Source organism: Bufo bufo, chromosome 9 (genome assembly GCF_905171765.1).
Source record: "Bufo bufo chromosome 9, aBufBuf1.1, whole genome shotgun sequence".
NCBI classification, from domain to species: Eukaryota; Metazoa; Chordata; class Amphibia; order Anura; family Bufonidae; genus Bufo; species Bufo bufo.
This window is the reverse complement of record NC_053397.1, coordinates 210395158-210422440: the sequence shown is the minus strand read 5'-3', so window position 1 is coordinate 210422440 and position 27283 is coordinate 210395158. Positions and strand designations below refer to the sequence as shown.

Sequence of the window (27283 nt, the reverse complement as noted above, 5' to 3'; positions counted from 1 at the left end):
CTGGAGGTACGTACATTAGGAGGTCACTGGATAAAATTTTACTGTAGGCCACTGGAGTACAGGCCCCAAAAATTTGGCATTCACCTGATAGAATAGAACTTGTGATTATGTGAGTGGAGGTACATTAGGCAGTCACTGGATACAAATTTTACTGTAGGCCACTGGAGTACAGGCCCCAAAAATTAGGCATTCACCTGAAAGAAAAAGGCCTTATATGCCACTGTATATATATAAGACAAGGACCATTCTTTGTTCTGGGTGGTGGTGGATATGTGTGGGCTGGCATTAAGAAATTCAATTACACGTGGTCGTCACAGGTGTAGAAATGTGAGGTAGTCCACACTAAAGTGAACTAGGTGAGTGCGCTTATCGGTCACGACCTCCCCTGCTGCGCTGAACATCCTTTCTGACAGGAGACTCGACGAGTGGCAAGCCAAGAGTTCCATGGCAAATTGTGCCAGCTCTGGCCACAGGTCAAGCCTGCACACCCAGTAGTCCAGGGGTTCTTCGCTTCTCAGAGAGTCCACATCGGCCGTTAACCCGATGTAGTCGGACACCTGTCGGTCTAGTTGTTCCATGAGGCTGGATCCGGAGGGCGACTGTCGATGGGTTGGCTGCAAGAATGATCTCATATCCGAAGTGACCAATACATCTTTAACCCGCCCTCTTCTTGCAGGCGTGGTAGGATTGGTACCCGCACCTGTTTCGCTGTGGGTGGAAATTCCTCTGCCAGCGCCCGCAAAAGCAGAATGCAGCATCTCTCGCAGCAAGGCCTGGAAATGCTGCATTCTTCCAGCCCTCTGTGATGCTGGTAACATGTCCGCCAATTTGTGTTTGTACCGGGGGTCTAAGTACGTTGCGACCCAGTACAGGTCCTTGACCTTTATGCTTTTTATACGGGGTCCCTCTTCAAACACTGGAGCATGAAGGCCCCCACTTGCACTAAATTGGAAGTGGTGAAGTGCCCTGGCTCCTGCTCATCGCCCAGGAGAATCCTGTCCTCGGTGTCCTTCCCCCAGCCACGGACAACACCAGGGATCCCCGAAAAGTTTAAAGCCTGCTCTTCTTGCTCCACCTCCTCCTCCCAGCCACCCAGCTGACTTGTCTCAGATGGAGTAGCCCCCCTGGGAATTCATTCAGCATTGCGACTTCCTCATCTTCCAGGTCCTGCTCCTCGACGGCTTGATCAATGACACGATGCACTGCACGCTCCAGAAGGAAGGCAAAGGTAAGATGTCACTGATGGTGCCCTGGCTGTGACTGACCAGTTTGGTGATCTCATCAAATGGCCGCAGAAGTCTGCATGCGTTGCGCATGAGCAGCCACTGGCGCGGTGAAAAAAAAACCAAGCTCCCCAGAACCTGTCCTGCTGCAGAGTTCGTACAGGTAGTCGTTAACGACACGTTGCTGCTGCAGCAGCCTATCAAGCATATACAAGGTGGAGTTCCAGCGTGTCAGGCTGTCACAAATCAGACGTCTGGCGGGTAAGTGGTGTTGCCACTAAACATCAGCAAGGCGAGCAATGGCCGTGTAAGACCTTCTAAAATGGCCAGAGATTTTCCTGGCCTGCCGCAAGACATCCTCGACCCTGGGGTATTTGGCAACGAATCTCTGCTCGACTAAGTTCAGGACGTGTGCCATGCACGGCACGTGTGTCATTTTGCCCTGTTGCACCGTTGTCGCACACCACTTTACCAACTGTCAAATTGAGGGGGGTTAGCCACTGATTGGCCTGTGACCGCAGAGCTGAAAGTAGTGCAGGACCGGTGTGGCTCTTGGCTTCCAGGCACAACAGCCGCAGCACAGCATGGCAACGTCTCACCTGGGACATCAAATAGGTTCTGGGGAGCTTGGGGGGCGCAGCAGAAGAAGCGGTAACAGTGGAAAAGGAGGAGTCAGCTGAGGATGAGACGGAGGATGGAGTAGGAGGAGGAGAAGAAGAGGCAGGTCTGCATGCAATCCTTGGCGGCAACACCAAATGCATACGGGAGCCACGCGTTACATGTTTGACTGCAATCAGAAGGTTCACCCAGTGAGCAGTAAAAGTTATGTACCTTCCTTGCCCGTGTTTGCTAGACCACATGTCTGTGGTCAGATATATTTACTTGCCGCTGAACGTGGCCATATAGCTCTGGGATGCCCTTCTGGGAGAAATATTTCCTTCCGGGGACCTTCCATTGCGGTGTGCCAATGGCCACAAATTTTCTAAAGGCCTCCGAGTCCTCCAGTTTATATGGCAGTAGTTGGCAGGCTAGCAGTTCCGACAAGTCAGCGGTCAGCCATTGGGCAAGAGGGTTTTCCGACGTCATCATCTTTTTACGCTCGAACATTTGGGCCACGGAAGCCTGCCTTCTGCAAGATGAACGCAACAATGGCATGGTGGAAGGTGGAGTGGAGGACAAATGGGAGGAGAGAGGAGAAGGAGAAGAGGCAGGACGTGGAGCGCTAGGAGTGTGGCTTTGTGGGTTCTGACAGCATTGCTCCCACTGGGCTCAGTGATGGGAGGCCACTGACATTTGTGATCTCGGAGTAGGCACCAACAGTGGGGACCTCCCTCCTTGGGCTGATCTGGGTACTGTCATCAGACTGCTGGGTGGCGGCCGTTGCTACCTTTACTTCCTCATATGATGTCAAGAATGGCTGTGCATCGGTAAGGTCTGGGAATGGATGGGAAAATAATTATTTTGACTCGAGTGGAGGGGCTAAAGTGGTGGTGGTGTCTTTGGGGGTGCACACAGCAGAGAGTGAGGAGGGTGCAGAAACAGATGATGAGGAGGGTGCAGAAGCGGAAGGGTGAGTGAGCCACTCAAACAACTCTGGTGCGCCCTTTGAAGTAATCGCACGCGCCTTCTTCAACTTCCCACTTATGCTCTGGCCTGGTGCACCTGCCCGACCCCTAACACCCCTGTGGAACGGCCTGCCTCTTCCTCTGCCTGTTATTTTAAAAATTACCCTGTGCCTAAGTCCCTAGAAAAGATCAGTATTTTTGGAAGCAGGTATCTCTTAGTCCTCAATCAATATTTGGTGGAAACAGGTATATCGAACCTCTTAATCAGTATTTTGTGGAAGCAGGTATATCGCAGCCCTCAATCACTATTTTGTGGAAGCAGGTATATCAAACCCCTTAATCAGTATTTTGTGGAAGCAGGTATATCAAACCCTTTAATCAGTATTTTGTGAAAGCAGGTACATCACACCCCTCAATTATTTTTTTTGCCACACCAGTTATATCACACCACCCTGTTTATTTGGGGCAACAGGTATATCGCAGACCCTGTGCCTAAGTCCCTAGAAAAGATCAGGTATATCGCAGGTCTCAATCAATATTTGGTGGAAACAGGTATATCAAACCCCTTAATCAGTATTTTGTGGAAGCAGGTATATCGCAGCCCTTAATCAGTATTTTGTGGAAGCAGGTATATCGCAGCCCTTAATCAGTATTTTGTGGAAGCAAGTATATCAAACCCCTTAATCAGTATTTTATGCAAGCAGGTATATTGCAGCCCTCAATCAGTCTTTTGTGGTAGCAGGTATATCAAACCCCATAATCAGTATTTTATGGAAGCAGGTATATTGCAGCCCTCAATCAGTGTTTTGTGGAAGCAGGTATATCGCAGGCCTCAATCAATATTTGGTGGATACAGGTATATCAAACCCTCTAATCAGTATTTTGTGGAAGCAGGTATATCAAACCCCTTAATCAGTATTTTGTGGAAGCAGGTATATCACACCCTTCAATTATTTTTTTTGGCACAACAGTTATATCACACCAGGATTGTAAGTTATAGTGGCTCACTCCACTTGTTATATAACACCACCCTGTTTATTTGGGGCAACAGGTATATCGCAGCCCTCAATCAGTATTTTGTGAAATAAGGTATATCACACCCCTCAATAAGTTTTTTGGGGGCAACAGGTATATCACACCCATTGCAAATAGTTGTTCCAATAGCGCTTGTCCCTGTATATAGCTGCGGTATCCAGCAGAACCGCACACAACTGCTGCACAATACAAATGGACTATAATATACTTTCTATGTTAGAAAGTATATTATAAGTATATCACACCCCTCAGTATGTCAGACCTATTGATAGCACACCTATACCAGTCCTTAAAAGGACTTTTTTGGGCCTATTAGCTTGTGTTTGGTGTCTCTAACAACCTGTCCCTGTTCCACAAAGCAACCTCTCCCTACACTGGCAAAACATAGAAAGTAAAATGGCTGCAAGATTGGGTTCTTTTATAGGGTGGGGGGGTGTCGATGTGCTGAATCGTCTCAATTGGCTGTCCTGTCCCACCTGATGGATGTGCCATGGGACAAAGTTCGGCGCAATGCAAAAGAATATGGCGCCGGCGGACATCGCTATATATTCGCATGTTCGGCGAATGCGCAAAGTTCACCGCGAAACGACCACTGGGCGAACAATCAGCTGCGTCACATGGTTTTTATGTATTTCCTTGTCTTTTGTATGTACACTGCTCAAAAAAATAAAGGGAACACAACAATAACACATCCTAGATCTGAGTTAATTAAATATTCTTCTGAAATACTTTGTTCTTTACATAGTTGAATGTGCTGACAACAGAATCACACAAAAATAAAAAATGGAAATCAAATTTTTCAACCCATGGAGGTCTGGATTTGGAGTTACACTCAAAATTAAAGTGGAAAAACACACTACAGGCTGATCCAACTTTTATTTAATGTCCTTAAAAGAAGTCAAAATGAGGCTCAGTAGTGTGTGTGGCCTCCACGTGCCTGTATGACCTCCCTACAACACCTGTGCATGCTCCTGATGAGGTGGCGGACGGTCTCCTGAGGGATCTCCTCCCAGACCTGGACTAAAGCATCTGCCAACTCCTGCACAGTCTGTGGTGCAACGTGACGTTGGTGGATAGAGCAAGACATGATGTCCCAGATGTGCTCAATTGGATTAAGGTCTGGGGAAGGGGCGGGCCAGTCCATAGCATCAATGCCTTCGTCTTGCAGGAACTGCTGACACACTCCAGCCACATGAGGTCTAGCATTGTCTTGCATTAGGAGGAACCCAGGGCCAACCACACCAGCATATGGTCTCACAAGGGGTCTGGGATCTCATCTCGGTACCTAATGGCAGTCAGGCTACCTCTGGCGAGCACATGGAGGGCTGTGCGGCCCTCCAAAGAAATGGCACCCCACACCATTGATGACCCAATGCCAAACCGGTCATGCTGGAGGATGTTGCAGGCAGCAGAACGTTCTCCACGCCGTCTCCAGACTCTGTCACGTCTGTCACATGTGCTCAGTGTGAACCTGCTTTCATCTGTGAAGAGCACAGGGCACCAGTGGCGAATTTGCCAATCTTGGTGTTCTCTGGCAAATGCCAAACGTCCTGCACGGTGTTGGGCTGTAAGCACAACCCTCACCTGTGGACGTCGGGCCCTCATATCACCCTCATGGAGTCTGTTTCTGACCGTTTGAGCAGACACATGCACATTTGTGGCCTGCTGGAGGTCATTTTGCAGGGCTCTGGCAGTGCTCCTCCTGTTCCTCCTTGCACAAAGGCCGAGGTAGCGGTCCTGCTGCTGGGTTGTTGCCCTCCTACGGCCTCCTCCACGTCTCCTGATGTACTGGCCTGTCTCCTGGTAGCGCCTCCATGCTCTGGACACTACGCTGACAGACACAGCAAACCTTCTTGCCACAGCTCGCATTGATGTGCCATCCTGGATAAGCTGCACTACCTGAGCCACTTGTGTGGGTTGTAGACTCCGTCTCATGCTACCACTAGAGTGAAAGCACCGCCAGCATTCAAAAGTGACCAAAACATCAGCCAGGAAGCATAGGAACTGAGAAGTGGTCTGTTGTCACCACCTGCAGAACCATTCCTTTATTGGGGGTGTCTTGCTAATTGCCTATAATTTCCACCTGTTGTCTATCCCATTTGCACAACAGCATGTGAAATTGATTGTCACTCAGTGTTGCTTCCTAAGTGGACAGTTTGATTTCACAGAAGTGTGATTGACTTGGAGTTACATTGTGTTGTTTAAGTGTTCCTTTTATTTTTTTGAGCAGTGTATTTTTTTCAAGGTATTATAAATCTCCAGCTATTAACAGGGAGCTGGTAGCTGCACGCTGACATCCCTGCCCCTTTCAAACACACTTTGCACGAATCCCCTGAGGACGCCAGTTTATCTGGTGAAACATGTTGGCGGGCAGTGTTTTAGCAGTTTTTAAGCAGTGTGTGCATATGGATTCTTTTGAAGAAACTTAATGAGAACTACAGTGACACTATAGTGTAGGACTAGCTACTAGGGAACAGGTAGTCAGCTTGCAGCTACAGTACCAGCTCTCTGTTAATAGCTGAAGATATATAATACCTTGAAAAAAAATACATACAAAAGACAAGGAAATACATAAAAACCATGTGACACAGCTGATTGTTTTAATAATCTTTTTTTTCTTTTTTTTTAACACTTCTAATATGTACACATTAAATGTTACATTTTAATAATTGGCATATGAAACAAATAGGGTACCCATGGGTCTTAAGGACCATTTTTAAATAAAATTATGGCGATAATGCACATACTGTTGTCACAGCACTGGCATAATGCACGCTTACATAAACTAAGGAAGGTTTTATAAATTATATATAATATATTGTTATTTTATTTTATTCTTTATATAAGAACAGAGTGGATGTCATAGTTGTTGGGTTTCTGCTGTTTCACACAGCAGACACCCAGGGGTGATGTCTGCGATTGTCGTTAACGCTGATCACAGACAGTTAATGCTTTAGATGCACTGGTCATTAGTGACTATGAACATCTGAGGTGGCTTTCCTCTGGAGCACTGTACTCCTGGGGAGAGAAAGGCTTTCCCACACAGAGATCAGGGAAGCTTTTCATTCTCTGTAATAGGCTGAGTCTCTTTGAAGGAACCCAGTCTATTTCAGCTGTAGTTCCTATGTGTGCCTGCAAGTTGCAGGGCTGCAAAAGAAAATAGAAAATCTCCCATACACTGCACCAGTAATTCATTGCAATGAGAGGCAAGGAGAAGCCATCTGAAGATTGCATATTCAAGTCCCCTAAGGGGTCTTCAAAAAGTTAAAGAAAAGTAAAAACAAGTTTTTCCCCATGATAAACATAAAAATAAATTACCAATAAAAAAATAAACACATTAGCCATCGACGTGTCCTAAAACACCTGCACTATTAAATTATCCTGTACAGTGCACAAAATCAAAAAGGCTGGTTTATGAGTTTTTCATCACTTCACATCCCCAAAAAAAATGAAATCAAAAGTGATTAAAAAGCCATACACACTTCAAAATGGTAACACTGAAAACGAAATATCCTCACACAGCTCTGTAAATATAAAAAAGTTATGAGGGTCAGAATAAGGTGAAAAATAAATATTTGCCCACAAAGTTTTTATTTTTTTAATTATTAAAACACAAGAAAAACTATATAAATGTTGTATATAGAAGATACACACAGATTAGTTTTACCGCATAGGGAAAGCCGTTAAAACGAAACCCACAAAACTATGGGTTAACTATAGGTTATGATTTTTTTTTTTGCTCCATTTGGAATTTTTTTTACAGGTTCCCACTGCATTGAATGCAATATTAATTATATGCATATATAATATATATGTATATGTTTATTTCATCTATTTCATTTAATGTTTGTGTGCGTCGTTAAAAGATATCCCCCATAACAGTGACCTCTACAGTACCCCGCCGATTTTACAGTGAACTCCACAATACCCCACCCCTTAACACTGACCCCCCAACAGTGCCCCGCCACTTTAAAATGGGACCTCCACAGCAGCCCATCCCCTTAAATTTGACCTTCATAGCAGCCCGCCCCTTTAACAGTGAGTTTCACAGCACCCCCCTCCCTTGACAGTGACCTCCACAGCGCCCTGCCCCTTTAATGCTACACGACGACATTTTGTCTCACCAATTTTCATAATGATAGGCTATGGTGTCACACTGCGACACGACAGTCGCAAAAAATCCATCCAAGATGTCGCACGGCATTGGTGCGACATCAATGTCGAGTGACACATGTAGCAGTGTAGTTGTGCCCTATGTGACTTATTGTCGCCGTGTAGCCCTAGCCTAAAGCTGACCTACAGCAGTGAAGAAAAATGGCTGCGTTGTTATGGAAACTTGGAGTAAAACTGTGTGTATGTGGAGACTAAGCGCCTGCGAGCTTCTATTGGCAGATAAGGGACATGTGACCTTGTGTATGGCAGTTGGGATATGAGGAGAAAGACTTGCAGGCTTGTATTGGATAATGCAGGTCACTTTTTGGGAATATCTCAGGAACGGTACGTCCTAGAGAGCTGATACCCCACAAGATTTCTTTGCAGGTAGCAAGGGATGTGTATACCAAGTTTCGTTGAAATTGATGGTTGCATTTTTGAGTGATCGCGGATCAGACATACATATATACGTCCTTCTTTATATATACACATACCAGTCAGTGATGTCAATCGCTACAAGGTCTCTGACAAATTTGCGCATTCCGCCTACATGCTGTGGAGGTTAGGATTAGGGTCACGTATTCTTGTACTTCTCTTGGTTACATTTCATTGTGTATTGTATTTACAGATTGTCACATTGATTAGTGTGAAGGTGAAAACCATGTGGATGAGATCATTGAGCACTGGTGGCCTTGGAATCCTTGGAGGAGTCACCTTATCTCTTCGTTCTCTTCATCACAATGTTGTATGGGGGTTTCATATCTGTGCTTCATTTTAAATCAATACTACATATATCTGGTTAGCTCAGCTGTGCTAGATCCATAGACTAAAGTCACAAATTGAGAAAACGTAATCAAATGCAGAACCTCCTCTCGAAGGAACTAGATTTTTATGTTATATAATTTAAAGGGATTGTCCAGGATTTGAAAAATGTTTCTGTTTTCTTCCAAAAGCAGCACCACCCCTGTCCACAGGTTCTCTGTCTTATTGTAGCCCATACCCATTGCCTTCAACCGAGCTGAGTTACTATACCAGATACCGTGGAGATGCGTGGCGCCATTTCTGGAAGAAAGCAGCCATGTTTTTCTAACCATCTTTATATGACAACTTCAAAATATTACATTAGTGTTCGATATTACTGTGAAATTCCTTAAATCTGGCATCAGATAGTCCAGAAAAACATCACTAGTTTTTGATGCAGTTTTTTGAGCCAAAGCCAGAAGGGGGTTCACAAGAAATGGGGAATATAAAGAAAGGACTTCTACTTCTTCCTGCCGGACCAACTTCTGACTTTGGCTCAAAAAGCTGCATCAAGATCTATATTGGCATTTTTCCTAAAAGCACCGGAGGGATTATTTGGAAAACTTGTATGCTTTATGGTGAACAAAAGTTCTGTGGTGGCGTTTTAAGACCGTTTTCAGCATTTTTCCCTCCCTTGACCCTTGCTTTTGGTGTGGTGTTTTTTTCTGAGGCTTTCCTAATGACGCTTGCAAAAAATGTGAGAATTTCAAGGAGTTTTTTATTGAAAAAAAAAACAAAGAAAAGTAGTCTGGCAGCAACCTTAGGGTACTTGACATATGGCAGATGTTCTGTGGGTTTGCTGTAGTGGATTTTCGTGCAGCATTGTACAAAGTGGATAAGAGTTTAAAAAGTTTCATACAACGTAGATTTGCCTGTAGTGCAGATTTTAACCCCTTCCTGATCAGCGCCATACATGTACACCGCTAGGGTCTTAAAAGATGGTGCGAAGCAAGCACGTTATCTGCCGGGTTACTGCTGCTTCACACAGCAGAGACCTGGGGATAATGTATGGGATTAGCAATAACACCTATCACACACATGACACCCCTCAGATGCTATGGTCAATTGTAATAGCCTGGCTGCACAGCGATTTTGGGAGCCGTTCATTCCTTGTGATAGCCTTGGTCCCAATGAAGGATCCAAGGCTATCACACCAGTAGTTCCTATGGGGGCTGCCAGGTGACCAGGGATTCATAGGAACATAACACAACTCACATAGGCTGCAATGGCAATCCACTGTAGTCTATGGGAAAAGTAAGATAACAATCGCTTAATAGATCTTAAAGAGGACCTTTCATCGATTCTTACCCTATGAACTAAGTATACAGACATGTGGAGCGGCGCCCGGGGATCTCTCTGCACTTACTATTATCCCCGGGCGCCGCTCCGTTCTCCTGCTATGTCCTCCGGTATCTCCGTTCCCTAAGTTATGGTAGGCGGAGTCTGCCCTAGCGCTGGCCAATCGCATTGCAGAGCTCACAGCCTGGGAGAAAATAACCTCCCAGGCTGTGAGCTCTGCGCTGCGATTGGCCAGCGCTAGGGCAGACTCCGCCTACCATAACTTAGGGACTGGTATCTCCGCCTACTATAACTTAGTGAGCGGAGATACCGGAGGGCATAGCAGGAGAACGGAGCGGCGCCCAGGGATAATAGTAAGTGCAGTGAGATCCCCGGGCGCCGCTCTACATATCTGTATAGTTAGTTCATAGGGTAAGAATCGGTGAAAGGTCCTCTTTAAGTTCCCAAAGGGGACTTAAGTGTAAAAAAAAAAAATTAAAATAGTTTTAAAAAGTATAAAAAAATATATAAATATTTAACCCCTTCCCAACCAGCGTCGTAATAGTACGAAGCAGCGGGACGCGACTTGCCGCCCAGCGTCGTACTATTACGGTAGGCTGATCGGGCGGGTGCAGGAGCTGCGCCCAACCCGACGCCCGATCAGTGGCAGGGGTCCGGCAGTGACTGATAGCCGGACCCCTGCTGTATGCACAAGCATTGGTAAAAACACCCATGCCGGCGCATTAACCTTTGATGTGCCCCAGTCCGCGCTGACCGCGGCACGTGCGATGTATAGGGAGGGAGGGAGCAGCCATTGGGTTTCTGCGCTGCTGTGATGGGGACCCGATGGCAGGGAAGGCAGCCCGATGCCCCCTGGATCTCACAGGCAAGCAGGCTGTAAGTGTATTACACTGGTAATACACTTACAGCCAATGCATCACAATACAGAAGTATTGTGATGCATTGTAAAGGGGATCAGACCCCAAAAGTTGAAGTCCAAGAGTGGGACCAAAAATAAAGTGGAAAAAAAAGTTAAAAAAAGAAAGTAAAAAAATAAAAATAGGGAAAAAAAGAAGAGTAGACATATTAGGTATCGCCGCATCCGTATCAACCACCTCTATAAAAATATCACATGACCTAACCCCTCAGGTGAACACCGTCAAAAAAAATAAAATAAAAACCTCACATCACTAAAAGTGCAACACCAAGTGATCAAAAAGGCGTATGCCCCCCAATGTAACCATAACCTCATCCCGCAAAAAATTAGCCCCTACCTAAAACAATCTCCCAAAAAATAAAAAAAACTATGGCTCTCAGACTATGGAGACACTAAAACATGATATTTTTTTTGTTTCAAAAATGCTTTTATTGTGTTAAATGTAAAAAAAATAAAAAAGCAGACATGTTAGGTATTGCCGTGTCCGTAACAACCTGCTCTATAAAAATACCACATTACTTAAACCCTCAAGTGAACACCGTAAAAAGATTAAATAAAAACGGTGTCAAAAAAGCCATTTTTTTTCACCTTACATCTCAAAAAGTGTAATAGCCAACGATCAAAAAGTCATATGCCCCCAAAAATAGTGCCAATCAAACCGTAATCTCATCCCGAAAAAATTATGCCCTACCTAAGACAATCGTCCAAAAACTGAAAAAACTATGGTTCTCAGACTATGGAGACACTAATGATATTTGTGTAAATGATATTATTGTGTAAAACTTAAATAAAAAAATGTGGTATTTTAGATGTATTTAGGTATTGCCACGTCCGTAACGACCTGGTCTATAAAAATACCACATGACCTAACCTCTCAGGTGAACAGCCTAAAAAAATTAAAATAAAAACGGTGTCATGAAAGCGATTTTTGTGTCACCTTTCATCACAAAAAGTGTAATACCAAGCGATCAAAAAGTGATACACACCCTAAAATAGTACTATTCAAACCGTCATCTCATCACACAAAAAAAGAGACCTACCTAAGACAATCGCCCAAAAAATAAAAAAAATATGGCTCTCAGAATATGGAGACACTAAAACATGATTTCTTTTAATAAAAAAATGCTGTTGTGTAAAACATAAATAAATAAAAAAAGTATACATATTAGGTATCGCCGTGTCCGTAAGAACCTGCTGTATGAAAATATCACTTGAACTAACCCCTTAGGTTAACACCGTAAAAAAAGTTTTTAAAAAAAGCCATTTTTTGTCCCCTTACATCACAAAAAGTGTAATACCAAACGATCAAAAAGTCATACGCACCCTAAAATAGTTCCAATCAAACTGTCATCTCATACCGAAAAAAATTAGCCCCTACATAAGACAGTCATCCAAAAAAAAATGCTTTATTATGTAAAACTGAAACAAACAACCCCAAAAAAGTCATATTTGGTATTGTCACGTCTGTGACAACCTGCTCTATAAAAATACCACATGATCTAAACATGAAGTAGACATATGGGGAATGTAAAGTAATAACTACTTTTGGAGTAATTACTATCTATTATAAAAGTAGAGAAATTGAAATAAAAATGAAATATTTTGACTCAATTTTACCACTGTCATGAAGTACAATATGTGATGAGAAAAAAATTTCAGAATGGCCTCGATAAGTAAAAGAGTTTTAAAGTTATTACCACATAAAGTGACACATGTCAAATTTTCAAAAAATGGCCTGGGCAGGATGGTGAAAACTGGCCCGCGGTTGAAAGGGTTAAATCTCCCCCCATTCCCCATAAAAATAAATTAATAATAAAGAAATAAAGATCATTTGCACTGTCGCATCCCAAAATGCCTGTGCTATTAAAACATAAACGTATTTAATGGATGATTTTCTGCTTTTTTGTTGACTTACTGCGCCAGAATATTAAATAAAAAGTGATCGAAAAGCCATAAACACTCCAAAAAATTTGCTGTCACATAGCTCTTTAGACATAAATAAATAAAAAGTTATGGGGGTCAGAATATGGCGATGCAAAGAAAAAAAAAATTTCAAAAGTTTTTTTTTAAGTATTAAAACACAAGAAAAAAACTATATAAATGTGGTATAGCTGTAATTCTACTGACCCAGAGAATGAAGGTAACAGGTCAGTTTTACTGCCGTAAAGACAAAACTCATAATACTGTGCAGAGTTGCGTTTATTTTTCCAATTCCACACAATAGGATTTTTTTCCAGCTTCTCCTTACATTGTATGCAAAATATTAAATGGTGCCATTGGAAAACACAACTTGCCCCACAAAAAACAATACAGCTATGTGAATGGAAAAAGAAAAAGATGGCTCTGGGAAGGCAGTGGAGTAAAAATGAAAATGGAAAAACGGAAAAAAAAAAAACTGTGGCTTAAAGGTTTAAATCTGCCGCATGTCAATTCAGTCTGCGGATCTTCACCACAGATTTCAGCCTTTGCAACGGAGAGGGCGAAATCCGCATCTAATACATGCCGATTTTTCCACAGTATTTGGAGCAAACTGCAGTGGACTTAATATTGTGGATGTACCCTTAGGGCTCATTCAGACGGCCGCAAAACATGGATACCGGCCGTGTGCATTCCGCATTTTGCAGAAAGCACAAGGCAGCGCTATATAGAAATGCCTACTCTTGTCCGCAATTGTTTTTAAAGTAAAACAAAGTTGTGAAAAGCATCAATGTGAAAATGCACAGAAAATGCAGCAAAATACAATCTGCGTGATTCCAACCTAAAGGATCAATTTGCCAAACATAAGAGTTACATTCTTACCATAGTGTAGACCAGGGCTACCTGTAAAATAAAGAAATGAATTATTATTATTAGCCATTTTCTATACTCTGGAGCTATATATTATGCATCATATAGGAGTTTCTAGATAGAACAGATTAAACAAAAAATTGCAAACACTTCTATACCTACCAGTCACCAGCAGAGTAGCACTCAGGGTTAGTATGATGCCCAACATGGTGACGACTGACTGCAGTCGATCCAAAGTGTCTCTTTTATATGACAGGTCAACTGGGTCATGTGAATTTTTTTGGACTGTCAAACTGATGAGCAAACAAGATTTTCTACCTGTCTTGATTTAAGTAAATAACAGAGGAAAGTCTGCTCCACCATTTGGAACCTTTACGTTGTATCCTTCTACAACCCACATGTTTATATATTATGGCATTAAAGGGGTTGTCTGGGATTTTTATGATAGTCCTTGCAGTTTGGAATTTTTTTTAAAGGCTGGGCAACTCATTTTTGTGAAATAGTACAGGGTAAATGCAGCAAAAACAAATCCACTATAAAACAAAACTTTGTAAACAGGATCATGATTTTGACAGCTGGGCACTTGTAGGCATGACCCCAGAACAAGGTTATTGTACAAAGGGTAATTTCTTTTATGTTATATTGTTAAGTGATATGCTCTGATTTATTGCCTTTGTATAACTAATAGCATTGCATGGACAGTTTAGGGTTAACCACCTTGGTTTATCCTTTTAGGTTGCCAGGAGATGGACCTGAGTCTGCCCCTACAGGAGTCTAGTCTAAGCAGAGGTAAAGTATAGACGTGTGTGAGGAAGCTCTTCAGACATGGCCTCAAGTCCCAGAGAACCACCATCTTTAAGACTGCTACGGCTAAAGCCAGGGTCAGACTGTGGTTCCTTGGGGCCACCAAAGGAAATATTTCTAGAAGCCCAACCCCCATATCATCTATAAAATCCAATAGGTTTTTATTCAAAGAAATAGACTTAGTTGTAAGTTATTGGCTTCAAAGGCAGCTCCAAATTATTTTTTGTCCTGGATCTTTGAGGCCCACTATGGCATTAGAGCCTGAGCCCACCAGAGGATCCTCTGGTACTCTGGTGTGACAAATTGACGCTGGCTAAAGCACATTTACTGCACTAGATGACTCCAGAGAAAGAAAGGTGGAAGTTACGTCCAGAATCTACAAGGCAATGCACTGGAGTCAGTCAGTAAGGTAAAGTGCACGTTTATGGCACAGAGACCTTACTGCTGTAAGAGGAAACATTCCTAGCGCACCTTTCCACACTTTGAGAAGGTCCACCCAGCCTTGTCCTAAATCTGCACCCTTCAGCTTCGGAATTTTCAAAAGCATTTAACAAAAACCTCTTTGTCTGCCTAAGGTTCTGTTGAGAGGCTTTAGCGAGACACAGAGAAGGAGCACTACAACTCCCATCACTGTTGTTGTCCATTCACTGCTATTAGTAACAGACTGCACACATGTTATATGCCTTGCAACTGTGCCTTTTTATTACTACTACTCAGTATCCTACAGTTTAAGAAAGAGAGTCTTATTTATCGATACCAACTGGCCTGGTTACTGAATCCACCATCCGCTGGCCACTTCATCCATACTCTTACCTTTCACCCTGCCAAACACCTAACATCAAGGGCAACCCAATTACCACCAGGCAGGAGCCTCAATACTAGGGTGTGCCCCGAGGAAAGAAAAGGAGCACCCTCCAGTCACTGTATGGTCCCAGGGACAGCCAGAGGGGGGAACGTCACTGTGAGTATTACTACCATTCTCAGGACCACAATCACCACTCCCATTCTCCTTACCTCCCCTTTGGGTCGCTCCACACATACTGCTAGATATCCTCCTCCATTCTACACCTATAGTTTTAAAGTGGTGCACTGGAAATAAAATACCTATACGTTTTTCTAGTGTTTTATATTTTAATTTTTAAGTCATTTATATATATATATATATATATGTATTTATAATGATGATATTTCAGACTTGCAAAAAAGTAGAAGTTATAGCACCTTGAGCACGCTTAATCCATTCAATCAATCACCACCTTAAGGCGGAAAAACAGATCATTATTTTAATTATGAGCAGATCCATATGTTTTGAGCTTACTGTGATGAGTGTGCACTAAATTCTCTGAAAGGAGTACACTGCCAAAAACAGTATGTACTGTATATATCTGCATCATTGTCACAACCAATACATATGGTTCTGGACCATAAAAACATGTGCTATTCTACGTTGGGTTTAGTAGAACCCCCGGAGCTATCACCATTATGAGGACGTCAAACTTAGATTGTGGGAAACCAGCCTTATAATGTAGTGTCCAGATAGCAATGTTGGTCATAAGCTCATCTATATGGTGGGTAGATGTTCATGGAAGAAGATCTGTGTACATGTCCCCCTGCAGAAGTCCATTCTACTACTTGGGTTTCTTGGGTATTTTGGCCAAAGAATTCTCCTCCTAATTGCATCATCAAATATATAGTCCTGTATATTCCACATAATACAGCTAAAATGACCATTATATTAAAGGATACTTGTAGCAGGATGGTTGTGGAGTTAAACATATAGATGACTGGTGGTGGGTGTCCTTAGGGGTGGGAGGAAGAGACGGAGTGATGGTTGTAGATAGAAACCAATCAGAAACCTGTATCTAAACAAATGAGCTAGTTTGAACCTTCTGTAGGTCCATTCCTGAAGTCGATGGCATATAAGGGAGAAAGGGGGCTCTGCAAAGATCAACTGGAGCCCCTCATCAGTGTCAGACAGTACCAGAGGATCCTCCTGTGGGCCCAGGCTCTAATACTCCAAAGGTCCCGGAGCTCTCCAAAGGTCCTGGAGGAAAAAATAAAACATTTGGTGCTGCCTTTAGAGCCCAAAACTTGCCCAAAGGGTCTGTTATTTGTAATCAAAATTTTTAAGATATAGGGGTTGGTCTCGAGAATTATTTGTTCTGACAAACCAAAGGAACCCCAGTCTGACACTACCCTTAAAACTATTCAGAAGGCTATTTCGTTAGAGGAACTGCCTGCCGGAGTTCATTGTATCCAGCATTGCCGGATAGGGATGGAGCATTTCCATACTCTTTTCACTATAATGGGACCTGGCGGGGTTCTGGCTTGTTTCCACCATTAGCTTCGGCATTCATCCTGAGTCCTGACATTGCGGCCGAATCCCAGCACTTGTGGCAGAAAGAAGACAGTTTCCCACCCATTATAGTCAATGAGCTCCGGCGGGAAATGGCAGTATTCGGCTATGCCAGATACGATGAACTCTGGCAGGCTGTTCCTCTGCCTGAATAGCCTGCTGTATAGCTTTAATGCTAGTGTGAAACTAAGCCTAAGACAATGTTGCTCCTCTAGAGAGAGGTGTCTCATCACCTACAGTAATAGCAAAGGGAATGAAGCAATCAAGAATGCCCCCCCATTGGTTGCCTCTATGATACACCTGCCCTTGCCTGGAGCAGCCTAATGTTTGAGATGAAATTCCTCTCACATTTTCAGCCCCGAGATTAGAAGACTCCAACGACACCACAATTGCAGTAGACACACACTCAGACTGTTCAATCCAATTTGCAAACAGCCTGTTTCTATCTTATAAGAGCTCATCAGAGCATGGTTGGAATCGGCGTCTTCTACTACCCAACATTACACCTCTTAGATTTTCTACGAGGAGGCAAGAAACGCCCTAAGAGCCCTCTGCTATAAATATTGGAGGAAGAGGTGCTTTTAGCAGAAGGTATTGACAACTCTCCGAGCCGGTTTAATAATAATCCGCCCGGCTGATGACAAATAATGCGCCTCGCCGTCGGAAGCACTGCAGCATCCGGCGCTCGTAATGGGCTGTTGTACCTTAGGCAAAGCAGCAAACCGGGCTAATAAATAGCATTGACTACGTACGGTAAACTATGAAGTTATGGTAAAGAGCTTTTGAAAGCAAGATAATAATGCATTATTTCCAAGAGATCTCAGGGAGAGGAAAAGGAGCAGCCACTGTAATACAATCGAAAGAATGACGGCGGGCCAGATTAAGCTTGACTGCAATGAGGAGGATGTTTTGATTGCATCGGCTGCCTTTAGCATAAATGGAGCATAGAAACAGCCTGATTAACATGATTAGGACAACTGCGTCTCCTGCTTGATTTTATAGTTCAAGCACAAGGCTGCGATGATGATTTGAAATGCTATATGGCTGCAAGAGTTTACTCTCTGCTCTCGAGTTATTTAATTCTGCTGATGCGACTCTTTATCTGGTAAAAATCTCTCTGCCTTGGTACACAATGTTCCCTCTAGTTCAATGCAATGCAATGTGCCGGGCACTGAGGAGAAGAGGAGAAAATCCCAGTTCTGAAAACTTATGACTTCTGGTCTCATTAGCTTGTATGCACTTATTTTATTAATTTACTATTGTTATTGCTGCATCTCTTTGTGCATGGCCATGTTGAGGTCACAGCAGTCTATATGTAAGGGGTATTCAGATGTTGCATTTGGATGCTGGACAGCGTTGGACTGGGGTTCCTTGGGCCCACCACAGGAAATTATTCTCAGAGCCCAAACCTCATATAGCATTCTAAGAGCCCATCATGGTATCTCCAAGCCTGGGCCCTCCAGTACTCTGGTGGGCCAGTCTGACTGCGAGAGGGCCCGAGGCCACTCAGCCTTATATATGGAAATAAAATGAATTATGCTAATTTACTCTCCTTCAGAGAGATTGGAATCTTAAAGGAGTTGGCCCTTCTCGCACTTTGGTAACCTATCACTACGCTATGCCTCCAATGTCTGATAGGTGCGGGTCCCAACAGGGCTCACAAAGTGAAAGACAGTGCACAGCACATGCGCAGCGTGCTCTCCATTCACTTCTATGGGAGTTCTGCAAAGAGCTGAGTGAACATGCTCGGCTATTTCTGGAACTCCGAATGGAGAGCGCACCTTGCATGCTTGGCCGCTCCTCCATTTACCATGCTCAGCTATTTTCCGCACTCCCATAGAAAGGAATGGAGGACTTTACTTAAAGGGGATTTCCACGTTATAGATACTGATGATCTATCCTCAGGGAGGGTCATCAATATCAGATCGGTGGGGGTCCGACACCCGAAACCTCCACTGATCAGCTGTTCACAGCAACTAAGCGCTCTTTCACACGAGCGGATGCCGTGCGGATAATCCGCTGCGTGAAAGAATGCCAAACCCCGCTTTGGACAGCAGAGACACGGAGCATTAGGCTTATTGCGCACAAATGTGTGCGCCCAGTGGCCGTATTGCGGACCGCATTTGCGGATCCGCAATAGACGGGCACAGTTCCGTGTGCATTCCGCATCACGGATGCGGACCCATTCACTTCATTGGGTTCGCAAATCCGGAGATGCGGAATAGTGCGGAACGGAAGCACGGAAGGGAACCCTACGGAAGCACTACGGAGTGCTTCCGTGGGGTTTCGTCCCGTACTTCCGTTCTGCAAAAAGATCGTGGACTCGTCGTGGACTCATTAAAGTGAATGCTGCCCCACGGTCGGTGTTCGTGCAAATTGCGGGCCGCAGCACGGCCACAGGGCGCACATGTTCGTGTGCAAGAGTCCTTAACGTGATTGACAATGCTCTGTGCCTCTCTGTGACCTTTTTACTACAAAATCACAGTGAGATAAAGTTTCACTGTGATTTTGTAGTAAAAAGATCACAGAGAGGCACGGAGCATTGTCAGTCATGTTACTGCTCCGTGTCTCTGATGTCCGGAGTGGGGTTTGGCATTCTTTCACGCAGCGGAGTCCAAGCACGGGATCCGCTTGTGTGAGAACAGAGAACAGAGTAGGGTAGTGGGCAGGTGTCAGACCCCATCTAATCTGATATGGTTGACTTATCCTAAGCAAAGGTCATCAATATCTACAGCCTCTTTTGGGCTCATTCAGATGACCGTACGTGTTTAGTGGTCCGCAAATTGCGTAACGCACACGGCCAGCCCGATGATAGAAATGCCTATTCTTGTACGCAATTGTGCAGAAGAATTGGATATGCTCTATCTTTTTTGCGAGGCCGCGGAACAGAAATACGGATGCAGGAACCACATGGTGTGCTGTCCGCATCTTTTGCGACCCCGTTGAAATGAATTGGTCCGCGTCCGTTCTGCAACAATTGCAGAATGGATGCGGACACATAAATACGGTTGTCTGAATGAGCCCTTACTATGAGGTACTCAGCGGAGTCTTTGCAAGCAGTCATATATTCTTATGGCTTGCACAGAACATACTTGGCTGCTCAGCTGCTGCAAGGGAAGTCCCAGTCAGGGACAGACTGATCCTCAGGCTGGGAATAGCGACATCACTTAAAGGGGTTTTCTAGTTTGCATCAGCATTGTTTAAAATAATCATTTATGAAGGTAGCTTTCATTGTGTAATGTATTTCTTTTCCCTTTATTGCTCCTATCTCCCGTTCTGGCCTGTGGTCACATGACCATGTCCATGCAGCTTAGTCTTATTTCCTGTGATGTTATGTCCATGGTTGAGGCAGCAATAGTGGAGTGTCTATGTAACTAGCTGGGTGGGAGGAGCTATAAACTAGCTGGGTGGTGTTAGGGTCGGTGATAGGGGATTGTCTATGTAATTAGCTGGGTGGGAGGAGCTATAAACTAGCTGGGTGGGAGGAGCTATAAACTAGCTGGGTGGGAGGAGCTATAAACTAGCTGGGTGGGAGGAGCTATAAACTAGCTGGGTGGTGTTAGGGTCGGTGATAGGGGATTGTCTATGTAATTAGCTGGGTGGGAGGAGCTATAAACTAGCTGGGTGTTGTTAGGGGCAGTGATAGGGGATTGTCTATGTAACTAGATGGGTGGGAGGAGCTATAAACTAACTGGGTGTTGTTAGGGTCGGTGATAGGGGATTGTCTATGTAACTAGATGGGTGGGAGGAGCTATAAACTAGCTGGGTGATGTTAGGGGCAGTGATAGGGGAGTGTTTATGTAACTAGATGGGTGGGAGGAGCTATAAACTAACTGGGTGTTGTTAGGGGCAGTGATAGGGGAGTGTCTATGTAACTAGATGGGTGGGAGGAGCTATAAACTAACTGGGTGTTGTTAGGGGCAGTGATAGGGGAGTGTCTATGTAACTAGCAGTGAGGGAGGCGCTATAAACTAGCTGGGTGATGTTAGGGGCAGTGATAGGGGAGTGTTTATGTAACTAGATGGGTGGGAGGAGCTATAAACTAACTGGGTGTTGTTAGGGGCAGTGATAGGGGAGTGTCTATGTAACTAGATGGGTGGGAGGAGCTATAAACTAACTGGGTATTGGTAGGGGCAGTGATAGGGGAGTGTCTATGTAACTAGATGGGTGGGAGGAGCTATAAACTAGCTTGGCATTATAAGGGGTGGAGCTGGAGCTGTGGCAGAGGAAGAAGAAGTGCATCATGGGTTTGGTTGGATACAGCAACAGGAAGTGCTTCATACAGAATAGAAACAAACCAGATTGATTGCTTTACATGGCAAAATGGATCAAGAGAGTCCAAATTGAAAAACAAAAAGCACTGGGAAGATGTACATGAAGTAAGGAACCACACGAGCATATCTTTTAAAAGCCATAGACATCCTGGAAGACCCTTTAATGTGAAAGATTGATGGAGGGGAGTCCATCTTGTAGTGAGGGCCTATATTTTTCATTGAGCGACTCCCAGGCGCTGCCCATTTGGACGTATGGTTTGCTCGCACTTCTATATGAAAGCACTACAAAGCCCATACGTTACCTCCACGGATCCCTCGGCCTGCGTTTGCTGGTACTCTGCTTAATGACCACTATCTATGGCATAACCCCCACATTTTTCTGTGATTGACACTGACAGGTTCATTCCATAAGGCTAGCAGTTAATTTATTTTCACTCAATGCCGTTTATTAGGTCCAGATGCGCAGTAAGACTCACACAGTGAAATTCATCTAAAACAGATCCCACAAAAGCCAGCAGGATCTTTAAACAAGCACTGGAAAAATCCGTACAGCCAGGGAGGTGGGCCCGAAATCAGCCGGCAATGCAGACAATTCCAATTTTGTTCAGGCATTTCCATGGATCTGGGACATTATGTAAAGCCGATTTTATTAGAGATCAGAATACTTAAGTGAACGCGTGTGAATGTTTAAGAGAGCATAATAGGATTACTGTATAAGAGGTTGGGGGCGTTCGCCATTCTTATTACATGAAAATCTATTTTAGTACATGTAACGTAGATCTGATAAAAGAGCTGCACCAAAATGTACATTAAAAAGAACATTGCACAAAATGAAAAAGAGGGCCTGGTGTGCGACAAATGTATCATGTGTATAGGTCCGCATGCACACGACCGCAAACGGCGGATCCAGAAAATGCAGAAGTGGTCCGCGTGCATCCTGCACTTTCCCGTCCCACCATATTGTTGAAATGACTATTCTTGTCTAAAAAAAAATACGGACAAGAATAGGACATGCTCTATTTTTTTTTCTTTTTTTTTTTGGCGGGACGGACACACAGCTGCATGAATGCGGACATCCATGTGCTGTCCGTATTTTTTGCGGCCTCAAAGAAAAAAAAATCGATCTGAGTGTGATCTGCAAAAAAAAAAATTGTGGTTGGAACGAGGACTAAAAATACGGTTACCCGTCCCAAAATTATTTTATGCCACTGAATTTCTCTGGTTTGTTACCAGCGCACCAGCTTACCAGCTGCTCAACCCTGCTACAACTGCTGCTTTAGCCACCAGTTACTCTGCTACAGCTCTGCTACATCAGCCTCTTTTACACTGTTAGGCCTCATGCACACGACCGTTGTTTTGGTCCGCATCCGAGCCATAGTTTTTGCGGCTCGGGTGCGGACCCATTCACTTCAATGGGGCCGCAAAAGATGCGGACATCACTCTGTGTGCTGTCCGCATCCGTTGCTCCGTTCCGCAGCCCCGCAAAAAAAAATATAGCACGTCCTATTCTTGTCCATTTTGCAGACAAGAATAGGCATTTCTACAATGGGCCACCTGTTCCGTTCTACAAATTGCGGAAGGCACACGGGCGGCTTCCGTTTTTTGCGGATCCGCGGTTTGCAGACCGCAAAAAAACCGAATGGTCGTGTGCATGGGGCCTTACAATTCTGCTGCATTGATCTCCTGTCCACCCTTTTGTAACTCTGCCACACTGGTCTCCATTTAACTCTGCTACATCAGTCTTCAGTTGAAACCTACTGCATCGTATCTCCAGCACTGCTGCATTGAGCATACAGCTCCACCTCAACCTCTCAAGTTATGCTACAACTTAGCTACTTTAGTCTCCAGTTACTCTGATGCATCAGGCTCTTGGTACGCTGCTACAACATTGTTGCATCAATCTCCAGTCAGCTCTGCAACAACTCTGCAACACTGGTCTCCATTTAAGGCCTCTTTCACACTACAGTATGTCCATTTCAGTGTTTTGCGTTCCGTTTTTCACGGATCCGTTTTTCCGTTTTTTGTTTCCGTTGTGTTTCCGTTTCCGTTCCGTTTTTCCGTATGGCATATACAGTATACAGTAATTACATAGAGAAAATTGGGCTGGGCATAACATTTTCAATAGATGGTTCAGAAAAAAACGGAACGGAAACGGAAGACATACGGATGCATTTCCGTATGTGTTCAGTTTTTTTTGCGGACCCATTGACTTTAATGGAGCCACGGAACGTGATTTGCGGCCAAATATAGGACATGTTCTATCTTTCAACGGAACGGAAATACGGAAACGGAATGCATACGGAACACATTCCGTTTTTTTTGCGGAACCATTGAAATGAATGGTTCTGTATACGGACCGTATACGGAACGCAAAAAAACGGACCGCAAAACGGAAAAAAAAAACGGTAGTGTGAAAGAGGCCTAACTCTGTCATAAGTCAGCTATACTGATTTCCAATTAACCTTGCTACATCAGTCTCCAGTTGAACTCTGCTGCATCAGATCTCCAGCTCTGCTGCATCTGCCCTTTAGCTCCACAACACTTCTGCTACACTAGTTCTCCAGCAATGCAACACTGGCTTTTCAGTTGTGCTATAGCTCTGCTACAAATTTGCTACAATTTTGCTACTGTAGCCTAAAGTTACTCTGCTACAACCCTGCTGCATAAGCCTTTGTTTGCACTGCTACAATGCTGCTGCAATGATCTGTCAACTCTGCTACAACTCTGCTATACAGCTCTTCAACTAACTCTGCTGCAAGTCAGCTACACTGATCTCCAGTGGACTCTACTACATAAGTCTTCAGTTGAAGTCCACTATATCAGATCTCCAGATCTTCTGCATTGGGCATATGGCTTCACTATACCACATCACCTGTTCAGCTACACTGGTTCCCCAACTCTGCTACATTGACTCTTTAATTCTGCTATATGGCTCTCCAGCTCTGCTACATTGGCTCTTTAGTTCTGCTATATTGCTCTCCAGCTCTGCTACATTGGCTCTTTACACCAGTCCAGCACAGGCAAGTTGCTATTTCTTGCAGCATCAACCGTAAACTTTTCTCCTACTAGGTTGATTATCACGGATTAGGAGTGTACGTGGATTTGGTGTGTACTTACCTAGTGGTATCATTTTATTCGATGCAGCATTGATTGCGGGACTTACCACTTGACACTGTGTAGTCAGCGCGGTCTACCTTTACTTTCATTTTATTAATACATTGGCTCTTTAGTTCTGCTATATTGCTCTCCAGCTCTGCTATATTAGATCTTTAGTTCTGCTATATGGCTCTCCAGCTCTTCTACACAGCCACCAATCCATGTTGCTCTACCGGACAAGTTGCTTAGCAGATCCACCTCACCAGGGGAAAACACAACAGAAAATTGATGACCTATCCTTACAAAAGGCCATCAATATCAGGGGGGCAGCTCTAGACACCCCTGCCGATCAGCTGATTGAAGAGGATGTGGCCCTTTTGTTTTTTACAAGGCACAGCTTCATACTTTTATTAATGGTTGTACCCAGTATTACAGCTTGGAGCAGCTCAGCCCCATTCCAGGGAATGTGACTGAGCAACTGGGTTGCAATACCAGGCACGACCACTACTGAAAGTACGGCGCCGTACCTGGTAAACAATGCAGGGCCACAGGTCTTTCAATCAGGCAATCCGTGGGGACTTGAGAGTCAGACCCCCACTGGTCAGATATCGATGGTTTATTCTAAGGACAGATCATTAATTTTAATTCTACTCCTGGAAAATCCCTTTAAGGGCTCATACACACGAGCTTAAGCGCTCCGTGCCCATATTTCAGGCCGTAAACGGCCGGTCCACAATATTCGGGCACTGGCCATGTGCACGTATCACCGATGCGGACCCGTTGACTTGAATGGGTCCGTATCCGTCTGATATGACCGAAGGGCTTCAATTATCTTTTTGAGGTATGGAGACACGGATCGGAAGCACTACGAAGCGTTTCCGTGGGCTTCTGCTCCATACCTCTGCACCGCAAAAAGTTTGAGCGTGTTCTATTTTTGGTTCTATGTTGCGGATCGCGGAGCCATTGAGGTCAATGGGTCTGCATCCGCAAGCTGAGTGCACACGGCTAGTGCCTGTGCATTGTGCCAGGGACTAAGCAAGTACATGCGTGTGCATGAGCCCTAAGGCTATGGACGCACTGCAGATTTGCATGCGGAAAATCTGCAGCTTTTTCCTTGCACCCTGGGATCCTGCTGATTACTGCTGACCCTTAGGCCTCATGCACACGACCGCTTTTCGGGTCCGCATCCGAGCGGCTCGGGTGCGGACCCATTCACTTCAATGGGGCCGCAAAAGATGCGGACAGCACTCCGTGTGCTGTCCTTCATCCGTTGCTTCGTTTCGAGGCCCCGCAAAAAAAAAAATATAGCATGTCCTATTCTTGTCCGTTTTGCGGACAAGAATAGGCAGGTCTACAATGGGCAAATTGCGGAAGGCACACAGGCGGCTTCCGTTTTTTTGCGGATCTGCGGTTTGCGGACCGCAAAATACGGCACGGTCGTGTGCATGTAGCCTTACTGGGCTGCTCTATGTCCCGCTCCTCTGTGAATGTCTTTTGGCGGATGTTTGCCGATCCACAGCAAATACGGCACCATTCACACTGGATCAAATCTGCCCCATTTTTCGCAGCAAACTGCCAGCTTTCATGGCTGCTCCTATATCCTTGCTTTCAATGTGCCCACGGTCCCCTCTCCTCTGCTAATTCCTGTATTAACCCTGCGCCTTCCACTAATCCGACGCTATCACCACTCACAATAATGAAACAGAAGGACTTTGGGCTCGTACAAATCAACACGAAGCAAAATGACGGCTAAAAGGGATTGTTTTCAGCCCAGTAAATGGTGGCCGCTCAGATGTTATAATATTCATTGAGGACACAGTGACATTAGGTCGCTGGACAAATAAGATAAGGGATCGGTAAGTCCCATAAGTTGTAAATAGAGGAATAGCCGCTTTGGTCGCTGCCAACATAAGCAATACTCCCAGAATAATTAACTTCACCTTTCTCGCTTCCAATTTATCCTTGTGACAATTGGAACACTTTAATTTCTGCTGCAGGTTTATGGCAGAGAAAAAAAAAAAAAGCTTCCACATTCTATAGGTAAGTGATGAGTATTCGCGCCGCGCACGTGTGCATTAATTATCACGCCCCCTGCACTTTGCGTTATACTGCTAATGAGCTTGTCGTTACATTGCATTAAGTCTAGCTGCATCCGATCCAATCAGGGCGATATTTGCATAATTAATTGCCATGACAGCGGGGGAGGAGTGTTCTTATCTTGTAGGAGAAAGTGACCTGTCAATTCGTGTCATTATACTAATGACAAAAGCAACAGTTGGCTAATTGATGGTTTGGCCACCAGCTACCTCTCCCGACACCCCTCATACGCATTAAACTTGGCAGAGCCTGTATGTGTTGTCAGTGAGGAGAGGGGAGTAAGGCCTCTTGCACATGAACATTTTTTCATTCCGTACCGTTATTTATTTATTTTTTGGCGGACCGTATACGGAACCATTAATTTCAATGGGTCCGCAAAAAAAATGGAAGGTGCATTCCATTTCCGTATTTCTGTTCCACAAAAAGATAGAACACGTCCTATTATTGTCCGCATTACGGACAAGGATAGGACTGCTCTATTAGGGGCCGGCTGTTCCACATGGATGTCATGCATATTTTTTGCGGATCCGTTTTTTGCGGACTGCAAAATACAAGCGGTCGTGTGCAAGAGGCCTAAGTTGGGGGGCGAGAGGGGAGCTTATCTCCTGGGAGAACATAAGGATCAGGTCAAAAAATTCCTTTCCCCCGACCTCATCTGTCAGGGGAGAGTCGGAAGCTCTCCATACACATTACAGTGTCAGCTGAACCCACTAATGTATATGGGGTCTTAAGACATAAGCATACCCCCTTACTTAGCTGCAACACCTTGCATCCCCCATGTGATAACAATTCTGCAGCATCATTTCTAATGATTCCACATTGTACCATTCCTGTATTAATCCTGCTATACGTTGTGAATGAATTGCCGGCAGTCTGCA

General features: G+C 44.4%; 1 protein-coding gene and 1 long non-coding RNA gene across 2 annotated transcripts in view; both read right to left on the bottom strand.

Annotated features, from left to right (window-relative positions):
• LOC120979863 (vitellogenin-1-like) overlaps positions 1 to 14045 on the bottom strand; it is a 122744-nt gene extending 108699 nt beyond the window's left edge. Inside the window, exons 1-2 of the mRNA XM_040408821.1 lie at positions 13941 to 14045; positions 13791 to 13811 (exon numbers count right to left, since the gene is read on the bottom strand). Coding sequence (XP_040264755.1) covers positions 13791 to 13811; positions 13941 to 13986 — 67 coding nt within the window. The 5' untranslated portion in view covers positions 13987 to 14045. The remainder of the gene's footprint in view (positions 1 to 13790; positions 13812 to 13940) is intronic.
• A 719-nt stretch (positions 14046 to 14764) lies between these two features.
• On the bottom strand, positions 14765 to 23555 carry LOC120979720. The gene is made up of 3 exons (XR_005774370.1): positions 23541 to 23555; positions 22967 to 22969; positions 14765 to 14891 (listed from the first exon to the last, which is right to left on the bottom strand). It is a non-coding gene; the product is annotated as an uncharacterized LOC120979720 (long non-coding RNA).
• Between the last annotated feature and the right edge of the window lie 3728 nt (positions 23556 to 27283).